General features: G+C 43.9%; 2 protein-coding genes across 4 annotated transcripts; one reads left to right on the forward strand and one right to left on the reverse strand.

The window, feature by feature from the left end:
- Positions 1-704: 704 nt before the first annotated feature.
- Positions 705-5,876, reverse strand: TCEANC2 (transcription elongation factor A N-terminal and central domain containing 2). 2 transcript variants are annotated; one of them, XM_018072053.2, is made up of 4 exons: positions 5,718-5,876; positions 4,846-4,987; positions 3,470-3,663; positions 705-1,664 (listed from the first exon to the last, which is right to left on the reverse strand). In XM_018072053.2, exons 1-4 carry the CDS (start codon positions 5,862-5,864, stop codon positions 1,476-1,478), a joined length of 672 nt encoding a protein of 223 aa, XP_017927542.2. In that variant the 5' UTR covers positions 5,865-5,876; the 3' UTR covers positions 705-1,475. The 2 variants fall into 2 exon arrangements, with proteins under 2 accessions (XP_017927542.2, XP_029815549.1); XM_029959689.1 differs by having other exon boundaries at positions 5,714-5,818.
- A 229-nt stretch (positions 5,877-6,105) lies between these two features.
- TMEM59 (transmembrane protein 59) lies at positions 6,106-14,477 on the forward strand. 2 transcript variants are annotated; one of them, XM_018072304.2, is made up of 8 exons: positions 6,106-6,340; positions 8,553-8,658; positions 10,687-10,781; positions 10,978-11,130; positions 11,406-11,490; positions 11,802-11,886; positions 12,663-12,771; positions 13,502-14,477. In XM_018072304.2, exons 1-8 carry the CDS (start codon positions 6,134-6,136, stop codon positions 13,655-13,657), a joined length of 996 nt encoding a protein of 331 aa, XP_017927793.1. In that variant the 5' UTR covers positions 6,106-6,133; the 3' UTR covers positions 13,658-14,477. The 2 variants fall into 2 exon arrangements, with proteins under 2 accessions (XP_017927793.1, XP_017927794.1); XM_018072305.2 differs by having other exon boundaries at positions 11,805-11,886.
- Positions 14,478-15,055: the final 578 nt, after the last annotated feature.

Here is a 15,055-nt window from a genome sequence, read left to right on the forward strand (position 1 = left end):
GGGTCATTCATTGATCCTGAACCTCCTCTGTGACAGTCCAGGATACATGAATTCAATTACAGCTGTGCAGCTCAAAGCTATTTAAGTGGGAAATGGAGCTGATTACTTGTAAGAAGTAAATTGAGGGGTTTCACATCTCTTGCTACAGCCTGGTCAACAAGTGTTAGGTCTTCACTGACATATTATCCATACTGCCAGCTTCTGCCTCCAACACACCTAACATCAGTTTTCTACAAATGAAATGTTTGTTTTCAGAAAAGTCAGCTGTTTGAGGATACCTTTGCAATATGTACAGGAAAAAATGGTCTTGCACTGGCCCAGGCAAACAAAACAGGGTTTAGATATTTTTAGGATAACCTGCAATTACCTAATTAAATTTATGGAGTTCAACACCTCAGGTAAGTTTTGGGTGTTTCTTCCAGTGTCTGCAATGGAAAAAAGTAATTAGCAGATCCAAGTAAAGGCAGTCACGTTTTAGGGTGAAGATACAAACACCATGTCTGTCACAGATTATGGAGAACAAGACGAGCTGTGGCACTAAAGTAATCAGACCAAGTATGAGGCAAGATTTCCAGTTTTTAATAACTGGAAGGAATTTAAACAATAGTTAGTTGCTTAGATCTGTTCACGTTATCATTCTGAACCGTGTTCCTTTTGGAAGAAAAAAAAGCCTTTAAAAGGAATAATTTTCTTATATCCCAATTTTATTTAGAAAATTCATTACAAGTTTTTTCACGTTACAGTAGGAACAAGCACCACATTTAAATCATGAGTGAGGTATGGAAGGCTGAGTGAGCTGCTCATTGAACAGCAGAGGCATCAGATAGCACCTATACTCTGGGGCATTTTGATTTTCACTCCAGAGCTTTAGAAAATGCCCCAAATTGCAGGATGACTGAGCTGATGGAATAATAGAGAGCAAGTTAATGAAACCCATTTTGCATCCAACTCTGGAATGCTGCAAAGGAAAATCACCTGGCTTGGCAAAACAGCTCTTGCCACAGGCAGGGCCCAGCTGCAGCAGATGTGGATGATTTAGGGCTAACTAAAATTTGCAGTTATCCACTAGGAATCTTCTCCCGTGGACCAATTATCCTGAATTCCCAGTATTTCCCAACAGCACAGCACAGAGTTGCTCCTTGATGTTATTCAGCTGATTCCACCTGAGGATCCACATCAGGGATGCAGCTAAACTGAGCCGTGACAAAAGGGCAGAAAGAAGAACCAAGTGAATCAGCAAGGATGGAAAATATACAGCAGAGCAGAAGAAACTTTTCCTGCAACAAACCCACATGGATTTCTACCAAGTCAGATTTACAGCACCACTTCAATCATTAGTTTTCCCCTCCAGCAGCCCTGTTCATGGAGTGGTGCTGGAGAGTCAAGTCACACTGTCAGCACTCCTGCGCTCCCCTCACCACAGAAGGGGCTCCCTGTTCTACGGAGCTGTAGGCACAGGAAGTTCTGACTCGGGATCACTTTTTATGGTTCTGTACAAAGGCAGGGACAGTGACTGTGCCAGCCTTGACTTCAGCTCGGATCTCAGGTTTGTGCTTTAATGAGAAGACAAGAGCTCGCACTGTCCTGCGATACGGCGCGTTAATGAGGCGGGAAGAGAGATGAAAAGCTTCTCGCTCAATATTTTCAGCCAGTGGGTGATCAATCTGAAAACAGCAAAGTATAAAATTAGATCTTTACATTTAATAAGGAGACCAACTGATTGAAATTGGACTTTGGTGCTTTTCAGTGTTTCTTCATTAATCAGCTTAGATTCAAGGAAATCTACTTCCCATCACAAGTGTAACAGGAAGAGCAATTTAATTCCACCCCAGCAATTAAGGAACAAGGCGACATGGTCAGTAGCAAGGAACATGTCCCCATCTCCAGCTGGGTGGCAGTACTTTGCCATCACAACAGGAAACTAATCTGTGACAAGCTTTGGGTATCAAGCTCAACTGCAATTATAGACTACGCTGTAGTGTCTCCATAAAGCTCACTTTTGGTCTTGCTGATAGAAAGTACCTTGGATACTATTTTAAACTTAATTCCAACAGCAACTCTAAGATGTGCCAAACACTTGGCAACTCTGCCTTGTGCTATAAAGGGAAATGTGGGCCCTCTGCGTGTAGAAGGAGGTGTAATTAAGAACACAGAAAGGGATTTGCTAAATGTTAATTATGTAGTTATTGCTTCAACATGTGCCAAAACCTGTAATTTAGCACAGTTTAGGAAAAAAAAATCCCCCACCCATAAAGAAATGCTTTTAGTTTCATTTCCCTTTTGTGAGGGGGAATCTCCCATGCTTTGCATGCAGGAGATTCCAGTGAGCCAGGTGGTATTCCTCTGAGTCCTTTGCCCATGCCGGTTTTGCTACCCATCACTTAAAAGTCCCTCAGATTCACTCAGCCCCACCTTCCCTTCTCCTTTTTGTCAGCCTCTCAGGTGTCCCTGCTCCCCATTTGCTGGACCTCTGTGGTTCCTCTGCCTTCATGAGCAGTTTAAGTCCTGCTGTGAGCTCTGCTTGCACATGTGGTGGTACCCAAAGGTTATTCTTCCTTGCTGTGCTTTCAGGTGAGTCCTATCCAGAGGCAGCTCTGCTTTACCCAATTCTACTCATTTTAGAGTGGTACCATAGTCTTGATGTTCCACAGATTTAGACTTTACTTCCAGTCTTATCACCATGCATAGATGTGATTTCTGAGTACTAGGTTTGATCCAGCAAAAGTGAGCTCCCACCTTTCTGAGGCATTCCTACAGCAAACCATCCTTCTGTGCTGCCCCAATCCAGATGCACTGGAAGTTGGAGAGGTTGTTCTCACAGCTAGAAAACACACAGCTTTGAAACTCTTGAGTGCTTATCACTTGACTTGCCCTTTAAAGGATAATTAATGGATAAGTTAAAAAGGATAATTATTATGGCATTTCATAGACCAAGCAAACTAGTCATTAAGCCTTACAGCAAAGCTCTGTTCATTTACTTAAAGATACCTGAGGGATCTGGTATTTATCACCACTTTATATACTTTCAACCTTGTCTCTGTTTTTGCAATAGATTTAAATTTACAAATGTTTAATTAGAAAACACCCAAAAGGTCCCACTGTTGCTTTCACAGCTGTTGAGTAGTAGGAAAAACTTCATGTTCTATTAACTTCCTTCTCTTGCATAGCCCAACTGCAGTAGATGCACAACTGATCTGTTGACTGGTTATGTAAATGAGAGCAAATACACCTTGCTTACAATTAGCAGGCTGACTTGGTTAACAACCAAAATAAAATTATCTGCCTTGAAAACAAAGCTGCTCATAAATAGGGATGTGCTGTGAATCACTAAAAGTAGGAACAGGTCACCTGGTCTTGTCCCCACTCTGCAGGCAGGACCAGCTTGGCAGTAGCTGTGGCTGGGAAAGGTTTAACTTGTTCCTACAAGAAGTAATTCCCTGAGCTAAAGGCAAATGGCTCCGAACATTACCTCCAAATCCAGGGCTTCACAGAGCAGTTTCCGTGCGTTCTTCCTGAAAGCCTCGGACTTGGGATCGCTCCTGACCTCGATGGAGGGCCTGTTGGAGTGGTCCCTGATGAAGGTTCTCCACTCTGTGTAAATATCCTTGGCAAGGCCAGACACGTCAGGATCGGAGTGTTTGCGCATCTTGTTCACTGTGTGACCTGGAAAACAGGAACAGCTCCCTTGGGATTGGCAGGTGGGCAAAATACAATGGACACGGGCTGAATCATATCAGGGCTAAAGCAGCCACACATTTTTAACTGAGGCAGGGTCAGCAAAACAACCAGAGCACTGACACAAACACAGATATAAATTTATTAGCCATTAAGCATGGAGTTCTCGCTCTTTGGCTTCTGCTGTGATTTTTGCCTGAGCAATTAGCAAGGAATTGTGAAAATTCCCTTCCCAAGTCAACAAGGTGTGGAGTGACACTTATGTAACACAAGGCTATGCTGATTTTTTTACACAGATCCTGGATCTGGTGAAAGCTTGTGAGCTTGGCCTACAAAAAATGCTGGTTTTCACCTGGAAACCCCCTTAAGGAAGCAGATGTTGCTGATGATGGCTGTAGCATTTTAACACCACGGTGACTCCAAGCAGAATCTTTCCCATTGATGGGGCCAGTGCAGAAGAGGCTTTTCTCTGCGAGGAGACAAAAGAGAGCTTCCTGCTCTCAGAGGGGTGTTTTTCCCTGACCAGAAGCGCTCTTGGCCAGGAGATGTCACTGTTAGGCTTCGATGGCTCTTCCAGCCCAGCCGACTGCAGGCAGGCACTGGGAAAAACCTCGAGAAAAGCCTGAATAAAGCCTGAACATGGCAAATGAAACCACAGCTCAGAAGACGGAGAAAAGGGCGGATCGCTTCTCCTTTTCAAGGGCTCTGTGATTAGAGATGCGGCTGCTCTAATGGCTCTAACGGGAGCTGCCCATCTGCTGGGGATTCCTTAGGGCAGGGATGCAAGAAGCAGTTCTGGGTGATCTGAGGAGAATTTCTCACACGTCCAGTGGATTCAGCCAAATTATATAAATGAACCACGCCTTGGATGGCAAGAGAGCGCTCTGACAGACAGCAGGAGAAGGAATAAAACACACAGGGACCAAGAAGAGCTCTTCAAAAATCTGACCACAAAAAGGGGTGATGCAGTATTGCCTGGGAGGAATTAGAGGACAGCTTTTTCAGTACCAGCTGGACTTTTTCAGTACCAGCTCTGAAAACTGCAGGCTGGATATCAATATTTCATTGGCAGTGACACTAATTTCTTTAAAAGCTTCCAAACTTTTGTACTGACAAGCCAAGCAGACATAAGACAACCTAATATTCACAGTCTAGATAGACAAGATATACCTATTTTAGTGGAAAGTAACACTTCCTTGGATGGTATTTTCTTCTTCAGCTCCTCCAAAGCCTCCATCAGGTTCTCTTTTGGTTGCCCAGGAAGCTCCAGTATAGACTTCCATCGTTTTATGTCTTCCACAACCACAACTCTCTGGGAAAGAGAAAAGCCATTAGGAGAGCGGGATATCCTTATGATAAATAAGGACAGTGATCTCAGCTAATGGGGCTGTTATCAACACATGAATTATTGATCATGGCATGGACCAGAGCATAGAATACACGGTGGCCTGGGAGCATGGGTACTTGTTTGGGATTAGAAACCTTCTGCAAATCAAGACTGAAGTAACCAGAAAGCAAAGTAAGAGGCTTCACCTTGATCTGCCAAACTCTGGCCATGTAACAGCAAACGTCTGCTAGAAAAGAAGTGTTTTGAATTTAAGGAATCCATTGTATAAATGTCTCTAAATAGGAAAATGGATTAAGAGGGAGGCAGGTAATTATCTTTAGTAGGCTGGCAGAATCTGAATCCTGCTCAGATTTGCTTCAAATTTAAAATAAAGACAGCAAGGTGAGAAACAAAGCATTAAGGAACACGAATGCTGACCCAAGTACACTGCACATCCACAGTTTTTCGCTGCTTTTACCGTGGATCTTGACAGAACAGACTGCAAAGAGTGCGAGTCTCATATTTTGGATGTGATGCATCTTACTCAGCAGCAGAGCCCTCTGCACCTGTATAGCTCCACTTCCCTATTCCCTGTGAGGATCCCATCTCACGGCTGCCAAGACTTCGGTGCGGAGCTGGCACCGCAGGCGTCCACGCACCGCTCCTCCCACCGCCACCCCGCGCTGCCCAGTGACCGCTCCCCCCGGTGACCTGCCTTGAGGGACTCGAGGTGACCTGCCGGCAGCTGCGGGGCTCGGCCGCGGCCGGGCGGGGGCTGCGCGGGCCGCGGGCACTGCGCACCAGGAACCGCTCCATGCTGCCCTGGCCGCCCGCCCCCACGGAACCCGCCCCGTCCCGCCATTTCTGCACGGTAGTTCCGCCGGGTGCGAGACCCTATAGGATGGCCGAGGTTGTCCCGCAACGAGGACTACACCTCCCAGCAAGCCTCGCGCGGTGGGCAGTACGGCCATTCCGCCATTTTCGCCCGGTAGTTCCCCCCTGCGGTGACGCCCTATGGGATGGTCGGGGGTGCCCCGCGGGCGGACTACACCTCCCAGAACACCCCGCGCGGGGCGAGGGTCACATCTCGCGAGGGGCGGTGGACGCCGGTGCCGGGGCGGAGGGGCGAAGATGGCGGCGCTGCGGGGCGGCCTCCCCGTCCTGCTCCCGGTGCTGCCGCTGTTCCTGCCTCTGTTCCTGGCGCTCCCGACGGGAGCCGTCGCCGCGGGGCCGCTCCCCGCCGCCTCGTCCTCCGAGGCCTTCGACTCCGTGCTGGGCAACACGGCGTCGTGTCACCGCGCCTGCCAGCTGACCTACCCCCTGCACACCTACCCCAAGGTACGGGCGGGCCCTTCCCGGCCCCACCGTCTCCCCCGGACTCTGCGCGGCCCTTCTTTTCTCCCTCTCCCCCTGCAGCTCCGTCTTCTCCCTAAAAAGAGATCCTTCCTTATAGAAATAGATGGTTAGGCTGCAGCTTGCCAGTGAAGCGCTGTTTTCAAAGCACAGTTTTGTCAGTCCCTGGTGCTTTTGTGGGTTTGGGGGGGGAGGTGTGGTTGCTGCTTTTTTTCCTCCTGTTCCTAAAGAGGCAGCTGTAATTTGGCTTGGGCTTCTGCATATTTTGGGCACTAAAACGGAGCTGTGTTGGTGGCAGGGCAGAGATCCTGAGTCAGGGCGCCAGTGGGGCACTTGGGTGGTGAAGGATGAAGCATAAATGGTGACACAAACAAGTGGCTCATCAGAGCCTTCATGGAATTTTTTTCATCTCATGAGAAAATACTGGAATAGTGTCCGATGGGAATTTAATTTCGTACCGCAGGGTTTGCTGTTGGTTCAGGCTTTGCACAGCTTTGAACTGCAGGCCTGAATTTGGAAAATCCAGGACCCAAAATCTTATCCTTCCTGGTTCTCTGTTAGCAATAAACTTCATTATCAGCTGTGGCTGTGTAGCAAGTGGAACTCTTACCCCATGTTTGGGATTTCAGGGGAGGGTAGCAGGGAAGTAGAGCAGTGCCAGGGTTGGGTAACAGGGCTTTGCCTGCTTTCCTGTGGAATTCAGTTGGATTTTGCAGCTGATATTGGTATCCCCGCGGAAACAGGTAACAGGGAGTTGTTTGGAATATTAGTAAATTTACATGTGTACTTATGGCATGTTTTGGTACCTACGTGAAGAGGAAGAACTAAACCAGAGAAATTAAGGCTAAACATTACCCTAATATATTTCCATTGTTTTGGTGCATTGGTTTACTTCCCTTGCAGGACTCTGTCAAGTTCAAGGAAGGCTGATATTTCTTTGGGTTTTATTGTACTTTTGAATTTTGTTACTTTTTGAATTTGAATTTTGGTGCGTGTTGTTGGAGCCGTGGACTAATACACTCACCCCTTTCTTTACATTTAGTGTTTGTTCTGTTTGTCACAAAACTACTGGTAGAATTGAAGGAAATCATTTTAGTTGTCACTGGAAAGTAAGACAAACTTCATCGAGACTGCCATAGAAACCTGTCTGCTGGAGCTGATTTCTATGGATATTAAATTACAGAACACATTTTCTGCAACAGCATCACCCACCTTGTCAGTGTTGGAGTTGAGTTTTAATTTATATTCACAGTTTTCTGCTCTTGTGCCTTTTAAAGTGTGCGAACCGGTGCTCTCAGCAGTGGCCAGGTCGTTTACAGCAGGTTGTACATGAGGTGTGGTGTGTTTGGTGGTTGTTAAATTAACTCAGAGTCTTGTTTGCCACCTGTGCAGTCATTTGAGTGGGTGATGGTTTCGTTGGTCTGGTTCACGGGTCAGTGACAGGGTGTGGTCAGAGGTAGGACACTCACCTGACAGAGGCTTTAGTTCTGCAAGGTGGAGAACCCAGTCTGTGCACATCCGTGCCCTTGCCTTTGTGGACAGAAGAAATACCAGGTGTAGGATTTCTATATTTGCTTAATTTTAATGGTTGCAGTGAGAAAGCACTTTTTCCCTTCAGTTCATTATAAAAAAAAATTGTGTTTCTGGAGCTGGTTTGTCAGCAAACAATTAACCAGGGTACTGGTGTAGTACTTCAGAAGATAATCTCTTATTTTGACAGTTCTGTGGTGATTCTGACTAGAGTCTGGTAGATACATTGTAATCACTGTCAAAATCAGGGATTTTTTTGTCCTTTCCTTCTGAGTTCTACTATTTAAGCGATACCAGAGATTTTCTGCTCTTTGTAGGGTTAAACATGAGTAAATCTTTTCCTTTCTAAGAGCACTGTCTCTTAGTTTTAAACACAGCATTTGGTAAAAAGTTCGCTTTGTGGATTGTAGGATTGGAATTACAAAACACAGTTTGCTGTTCCAGGTTTGCCCACCACAGAATGGAGAGCTCTGTTTGAATTAAATCCATTGGGATGTCAGTGTTACAGAGCTGTGGCTCGGGTTTACTTCAGGTCATGTTTAGCTGGGTCGTAGGTCTGGTGGAGAGGAGGAGGACAAAAAAAAAACCCAACCAAACAACAAAAAAATGTTTTCTGGCAATTTGTTCTGGACTGGAAGGATGCAAGCCTGTTGTTGTGCCTCCCCAGGAAGAGGAGCTGTACGCCTGCCAGAGGGGCTGCAGGCTGTTCTCCATTTGCCAGTTCGTGGACGATGGCGCCGATTTGAATCGGACCAAACAGGAATGTGACTCTGGTAAGACCTCAGAACTCCTTCAACATCCTGTAATCTGAAGGCATAAAGGAGGGAGGAGAGCAGGAATCTCTGTTGATTTCTCCTTACCTGATCCTTAGTGTTGTTGAATTTCTTAAGTGTCATCAGGAAATAAATTCGAAATCCTTCATTTTACTATAAGCAGCAGTTTGTCCTACAAAACACAAAATGACTGGGAAAAAAATCCAGTCAAATAGTTTTCCTTTTATGTGACAATCAGTCCCATTTACCATTCCTGACAAACTTAAGTATAGAAGTGAATTGTTCAGATGGAATAAGAACACAGATCTTGTGCCTTGTAAATCATGGTTTAGGCTACATCCTGAGCTTTCCTTTCAGCTAAACCCTTGGGAATTAGGTACGTTTTGTTTGGAATAAGCCTTTAAATACTGGTGAAGTAATTCTCTCAGGGTTATCTGTTTAGAGCAAAAGTTTCACAGAGAAGATGAAATGTAGAATCATTGAAGTTGGAAAAGACCTTCAAGTCCAACTGTTCCCCAGGACTGCCAAGGCACCCACTAAACCATGTCTTTTAAATACCTCTGGGTATGGTGTGTACTATGGGTCAATTAATAGTGGGTTTGGAATTGTATAGAACTTTCTTCCAGTAATATTGAGGCAGCTGAGTCACAGTTTTATGCAGAGCAGGAAAGGTGGGAGCTCTCCATCTTTATTGCCAATACAGTTACGTACCAGGCCAGTGCTCAAGGGAGGCATTTATCCTCTTAGTAGCTCTTAGAAACAAGAGAGCTCATGGCCAGCTCAAGGAGCTGATGGCAGGTAGGGAAGTAGAAAGCCTGACTTGCAAAGATGCTAATGTGACACAAAACTTCATTAACTGCTCCAGAAATGGGCTAATGCTCTAGTCTGTCACACACTGTGTGTAGCTGTGATCCAGCATGTCAGTCTAGTTGTCAAACCGCACACGAAAGAGTGCCATGAAACAGGGGAATGTACCAATAGAGCACATGTAGAGTAATGGAACAGTTGCTTATTTCTGGTTTAACTCTCCTTAATGGAGCTGTTGTTTTGCTGGCTTATGTTCTATAACCTGCTGGTGGGTGCCCTGACTGAGTATTCTGTGCTTGGCAGATACATCTTGGCTGATCTGCTCAGTTCTGTCTCCTGATGCCTCCTACAAACACTGCCTTGGTGGCAGTTGCAGCATGGAATTGCTGCTCAGGTGCCATGAGCTGAACTCTCAAGTGCTTAGCTGCTGGTGCCATGCTTCCTGCCAGCTTCTTAGTCTTTCTGATGGTCCATTTGTTCCTCTGGAAAACTGGGAGAGCTGCTGTCCTCTCTGTTGCTACTCGGTTTGATTCTTTAGTTCAGGTGCTACTGCAACATTGTCCACCTGAGCTTTAGAGTTTTGTGGGAGAGCTCTCCCTGATTTCTCCATGGGCAGAGCAATCTAAATTATTCTCTCCGAATTAGATTTATTGATCTTTATGATCTCTAGTCAACAGTGAATAGAAGCTATCTATTAAACAAAGAGTTGGCTTCATTTTTCATAAGAAATTATTCTATAGTACTTTCAGTGCAGTTTCTGTGCTAACAGGGGATGCTCATTTGATTTTCCTGTGATACCATGACTTCTGCTGTTACCTCACAGGGGTTTAATGGACTGATGGTCCCTCTGGGTTTATTAGGATTCCATCTCTGTTCTCTGAGGTAAAATTTGATGGTTTATGTGATATGTAGAGGAAAAGCTGTAGTGGTAGTGGGAGGATCAATGAAAACTTGCATCCCTGAGCTCGGCCAGGGTAATGTTGCTGCTCAGTTGCTCTGATTGCAGTCAGATTTCATCTCCCTTATCTGTTAAAGCTCTGATTCTGTCATTAGACCTCAGAGCAAACGCTACCCTGGGAGTGATTGCCATATCTTTCCCTGCAAATAGGATTGTCAGTCTTTTAACTGCTGCTTTGTTTCTGATCCAACTTATACTGAGAATGTTTTCTTAACTAAAAATGCAGAATTTATCATCTCATTTGGGGAACTTCTCCCTTGCAGCCTGTACTGAAGCATACTCCCAATCTGATGAACAATATGCTTGCCATCTTGGATGCCAGAACCAGTTACCATTTGCTGAGTTAAGGCAAGAGCAAGTAAGTAGGTGACATGTTTTTCAAATACCACCTACTTGTTTCTGTTCAGTATGTGTATTCTCTTTTTTTTTAAGTTTCTTCAAATGGAAAATAAACCCAAGGACTGAAATGTACCCTTGGGGTGAGGGCTGAGCAAGAACATGACTTCTGTCCTTTTTATATAAAAAGAAATGGAAAACATGTTAATGTTTTGCAGTTAATGTCCCTGATGCCAAGAATTCATCTCCTCTTTCCTCTGACACTGGTGAGATCATTCTGGAGTGACATGATGGATTCAGCTCAGAGCTTCATAACATCCTCATGGACTTTCTACCTTCAAGCAGATGATGGCAAAATTGTCATATTCCAGGTGCTTACCTTTTTCACTGAGATTAAGGTGTCCTGGCTGCTCGCTTTAGGTCTGCTTCTTCCAGTCACAGAAAAGGCTGTAGAGAACTATCAGAAGTGCTCAGTTTTTGCTGGTATTTCACTGCCTTTAGAGCCAGTTTAATGGGGGAAAAAATTCAAAGTTAGGAGAATGGAGCATGTCTTCAGGTTAATTTCTGTATTAGTTCTGAAAATATAAATTATCAAGATCAGTGGAAGCTTTCTAGCATGATCTCCTATCTCCTTATTTTGTTTTAGTCAAAGCCAGAAGTACAGTATGTTCCACAGCTTGATCAGGAAACTGGAGATACAAGAGGATCCTTGTCACTGAGTAAAACAGCCTGTAAGTTGTTCTTTGTGCTTTGCAAGAGTAAATGCAAATGTTCCCTGTTATGCAAAGAAAAAAATAAAGTTACAGGTGGCATATGAAAGCAAATTTTTAGAAAGCTGAAATGTAATTATTTACTGTGTAGAGTGCACTATGTACACTTGGCATAGCCTGTGCTAGAAACAAAGCTCTGCTGGAAATGGAAACCTGCAAGCTGGGGTTGTTTTTAAAAGCTTCTTTTTAGGCTTTGTGCAGACCAACTGTGTGGGCTTTGGGTCTTCCCTTTCCTGGCTCTCCTGACCAGTGTTTGTGCTGTTGTCCCTCAGCAGACAGACGTCCAGGGGGCTCACAGACATTCCGAGGGCTCTTTGAAGAGCGAGCAAACGACAGCTTTTTCAAGTGTCTTTCCATGTACGTATGTTCTGGATGTCTGTACCCACTAGGAGGATAATGGCCTTTCCCCTGTGTGTGTGGAGCACTGTGGCAAGGTCTCAAAGTGCTACAAGCCTGTAGGTTCAGGATGCACAGCAGTTACAATTCTGTATCTCACTGTTAGTGTGACTTTGCTGTACTGGCCCCGTGTTTTTTGCACAGTGTTCTGCCAACTTTGATTTTTCCTTTCCATTTCAAGTGAACAACGTATTGATAATTTCCTGCACTGTTTTTTGAGTACGTTCTCTGAACTGTTTAATCAATACTGTGTCTTGCCTGTTCATTAGCTCTGGATGTGTTTCAGGGCAAAGCACTTCTTTTGTATTTTGTTTTGGGATTGTTTGATACAAAGCCCACTGACATGTCTCATTTCCAGGCTGAAAATACACAATGTATATTTATTAGAGCTTTTCTGAAGATCAGCATGTCGATCCTTCTTTCCTTTTTTCTGGTTACTTTCTCTTTAAAAGTTTACACATGAAGGATCAGTGAGTTGGACCCCAAATGTGTCACAAAAAACTGGTTTTAATTCTGTAAACAAGAGGATGCTTAGGGCCCAATAACAGAATCCAGCAACTCTTTTGTGATCCTAAAAAGGCATTAGAGTACCCAGGAGTCTGCAGTGGGCTGTGTAGCTGTAAAAGCAAGAGACTAATGAATTGGCAGGAAAGACAGTCAAAATTGAGCCAAGCTTTTTAGAGGTCTATTGTCTTGTATTCAGTATATGAAATGTAGCAACATCCTTCTCATTTCAGAAATTCCAGTTGGATTTTAACCACTACACTTGTCCTGTCAGTGTTGGTGCTGCTCTGGATTTGTTGTGCGACCGTAGCTACAGCTGTGGAGCAGTATGTTCCATCTGAGGTACTGCATTTTATAACTTACAGTATTCTGAATTTATTCTTTATATTGCTTTTATGCTACAGCTGTCTAGGGACTAAGGAACATTTGGGGGAAGTTCATCTGGAAAGGGGGTTTTATTTTTGAGGATGTGGTTAGCAAACCAATTTTGTTTATTTAAAGTATGATTTTATAGCTGAGCAATTCTTGCTTATTCCTGAGGCCCATAGGAGCTCTGAGCCTTATTACTCAGGCAGCCCAGAGAGGATGTCTTCTGGTTTGTAGTGCTCTCCTCTTGACAACTTTCAAATTACTCTTAACAAGTGGAGGCTGATTCTAATTTCTCTGGGAATAAAGCTATTCTGAGGTTTGGGTGGTATAGGTAAAAACCAGTATGGGTTGAATCCAGGAGGATCAATAGTGAGAACAGTGACAGCGTAGTATTGGTGAGTGCAGAGTGTCTGATCGGAGGGGGCACTTTCCTGGTGCCCAGAAAGTCCTGGCTCACAGTATTTGCAAATCAAAGGAGCTGTTACATAAGCACTGTGTCTGCTATTTTTCTGGCAGATTTAATATACTCTTTTGGATGCAAGTCTAGTTCCAACCATGAATTTCAGATGTTACAGAAAGCCTGGGTTAGCTTGTGTGGCAGGGCTGCAGCTGTCAGAACCTGGAATGCAGTTGCATAATGAAATTCCTTTTATTCACAGTATGGAGAGTCTTTGTCTTAAAGTTCCTTGTTTAAATATTTCAGAAGCTGAGCATCTATGGAGATTTGGAATACATGAATGAGCAAAAACTGAGCAGATACCCACCCTCTGCACTTGTTGTGGTTAGATGCAAGACTGAGGAACATGAAGAAGCAGGACCTCTTCCTACAAAAGTCAATCTGGATCAATCTGCAATTTAAATAAGTCTCCATTGGATCCGATAGACTAATTTTAACAGAGATAGCAACTCCTGATTGATTGTGGTGGTTCTTCAGATGAGAAGCTTAGCAGCCAGTCTTTAAATGCAAATAAAGTTGCAGAATCAACAAAGGTCATGGGATTTTGTTTTCAACTAGTAGTAAAGATTCAGACATGAATTTGTGTTTGTTTCCAGGCATAATCACTTTTTGCTGGTGTTTGCTATGTGTCTTTTTGCTTACAAAAGCTGTAAGCATGCTTTCCATACTTCTGCCAGGACACTTTCAAACTTACTTGTGTGTTCTAGGATGTAATGTGTACATTCAGAGTTAGCTTTGTAAAGGTATAAGAAATTTTAAGTAGGCAGGAGATGCCTTTTTAGTGTTGCACTTTCTGTTGTAGTTAAGAGAAAATATTATAAAATTATCTGCTGAATTTTTTGTACTTGTTAATGTCCATGCACAAACAACCCTGTCTCCAAAAACAGAAATATATTTTTTCTACAGTGTGGCAATATTTGAGGTGGAAAGCATTTGTGAGGTACTGTAGGCTAGAACTCAGCTTGTGAAAAATGGAAACTTCATTAAAACTTATGGACATATCCCTTCACATGCAGAGCATAACATAGTCAATTATTTTGTCAAACTTTAGCCTTTAAGTCTTAAATTGCTTGTAAAGTTAGCGCCTGTGTTTTCTGAAAAATTCTACTTTCTGTTCTTGATTAACTGTTCTGGTCTTGTAACTTCATTTACAGAAACAAGTTGATTCCTGAGAAATGAGAGCAGACAAATAAAATTGACTGTATAGAAAATGTTGACTATATAACTTTTTGCTGTGGTTAATTATTGACCACAGCAGGCTCGGTATGAGAAGCCTGTCCATAGCCTTCCTCTCCTGGGCAACGTGACCTGATTTTGCTGTGTGATTCACTAGGACAGCAACAACAACCAACAATGTCCCTCATGTTTCTAATCTGTTTTTTGCAGTTCTTTTCTTTGAGGAGATTGTTAAATGCTGGTTCCCAGCATTGGCAAGTTGGGGGTGTGGGATTTATTGTAGGGTCTCTGAGTGTTTGAATGCTGGCTAGAATGCATGGTGCCCGACTCAATGTCGTTTTCTGTTGATTCTACAGAACTCCCTCGAAGGTTTTCTAACTGAATAGCTGGTGGAAATGTTTGTAAGGTCTGTTAAAATGTTTCCTTTACTATTACACGTAGTTGCAGAGGGAGTATTACAGCTCCAAGCAGACGTGGCTGTTTGCCTGTTCCAACGTGGACAGTACAACCTCTGTTACCCTGATGATTTCACAAAACTTTCTCTTCAAAACTTTATTGCTTACAGCCCTGGGCTTAAGTTAAGCAAACAACTTGTGCTTTCATTGGGTGTTTTGTCTTTTGTTT

The sequence above is a fragment of the Manacus vitellinus genome, unplaced genomic scaffold, assembly GCF_001715985.3.
Source record: "Manacus vitellinus isolate BGI_N305 unplaced genomic scaffold, ASM171598v3 scaffold_21_pilon, whole genome shotgun sequence".
In the NCBI taxonomy this organism is placed as follows: domain Eukaryota; kingdom Metazoa; phylum Chordata; class Aves; order Passeriformes; family Pipridae; genus Manacus; species Manacus vitellinus.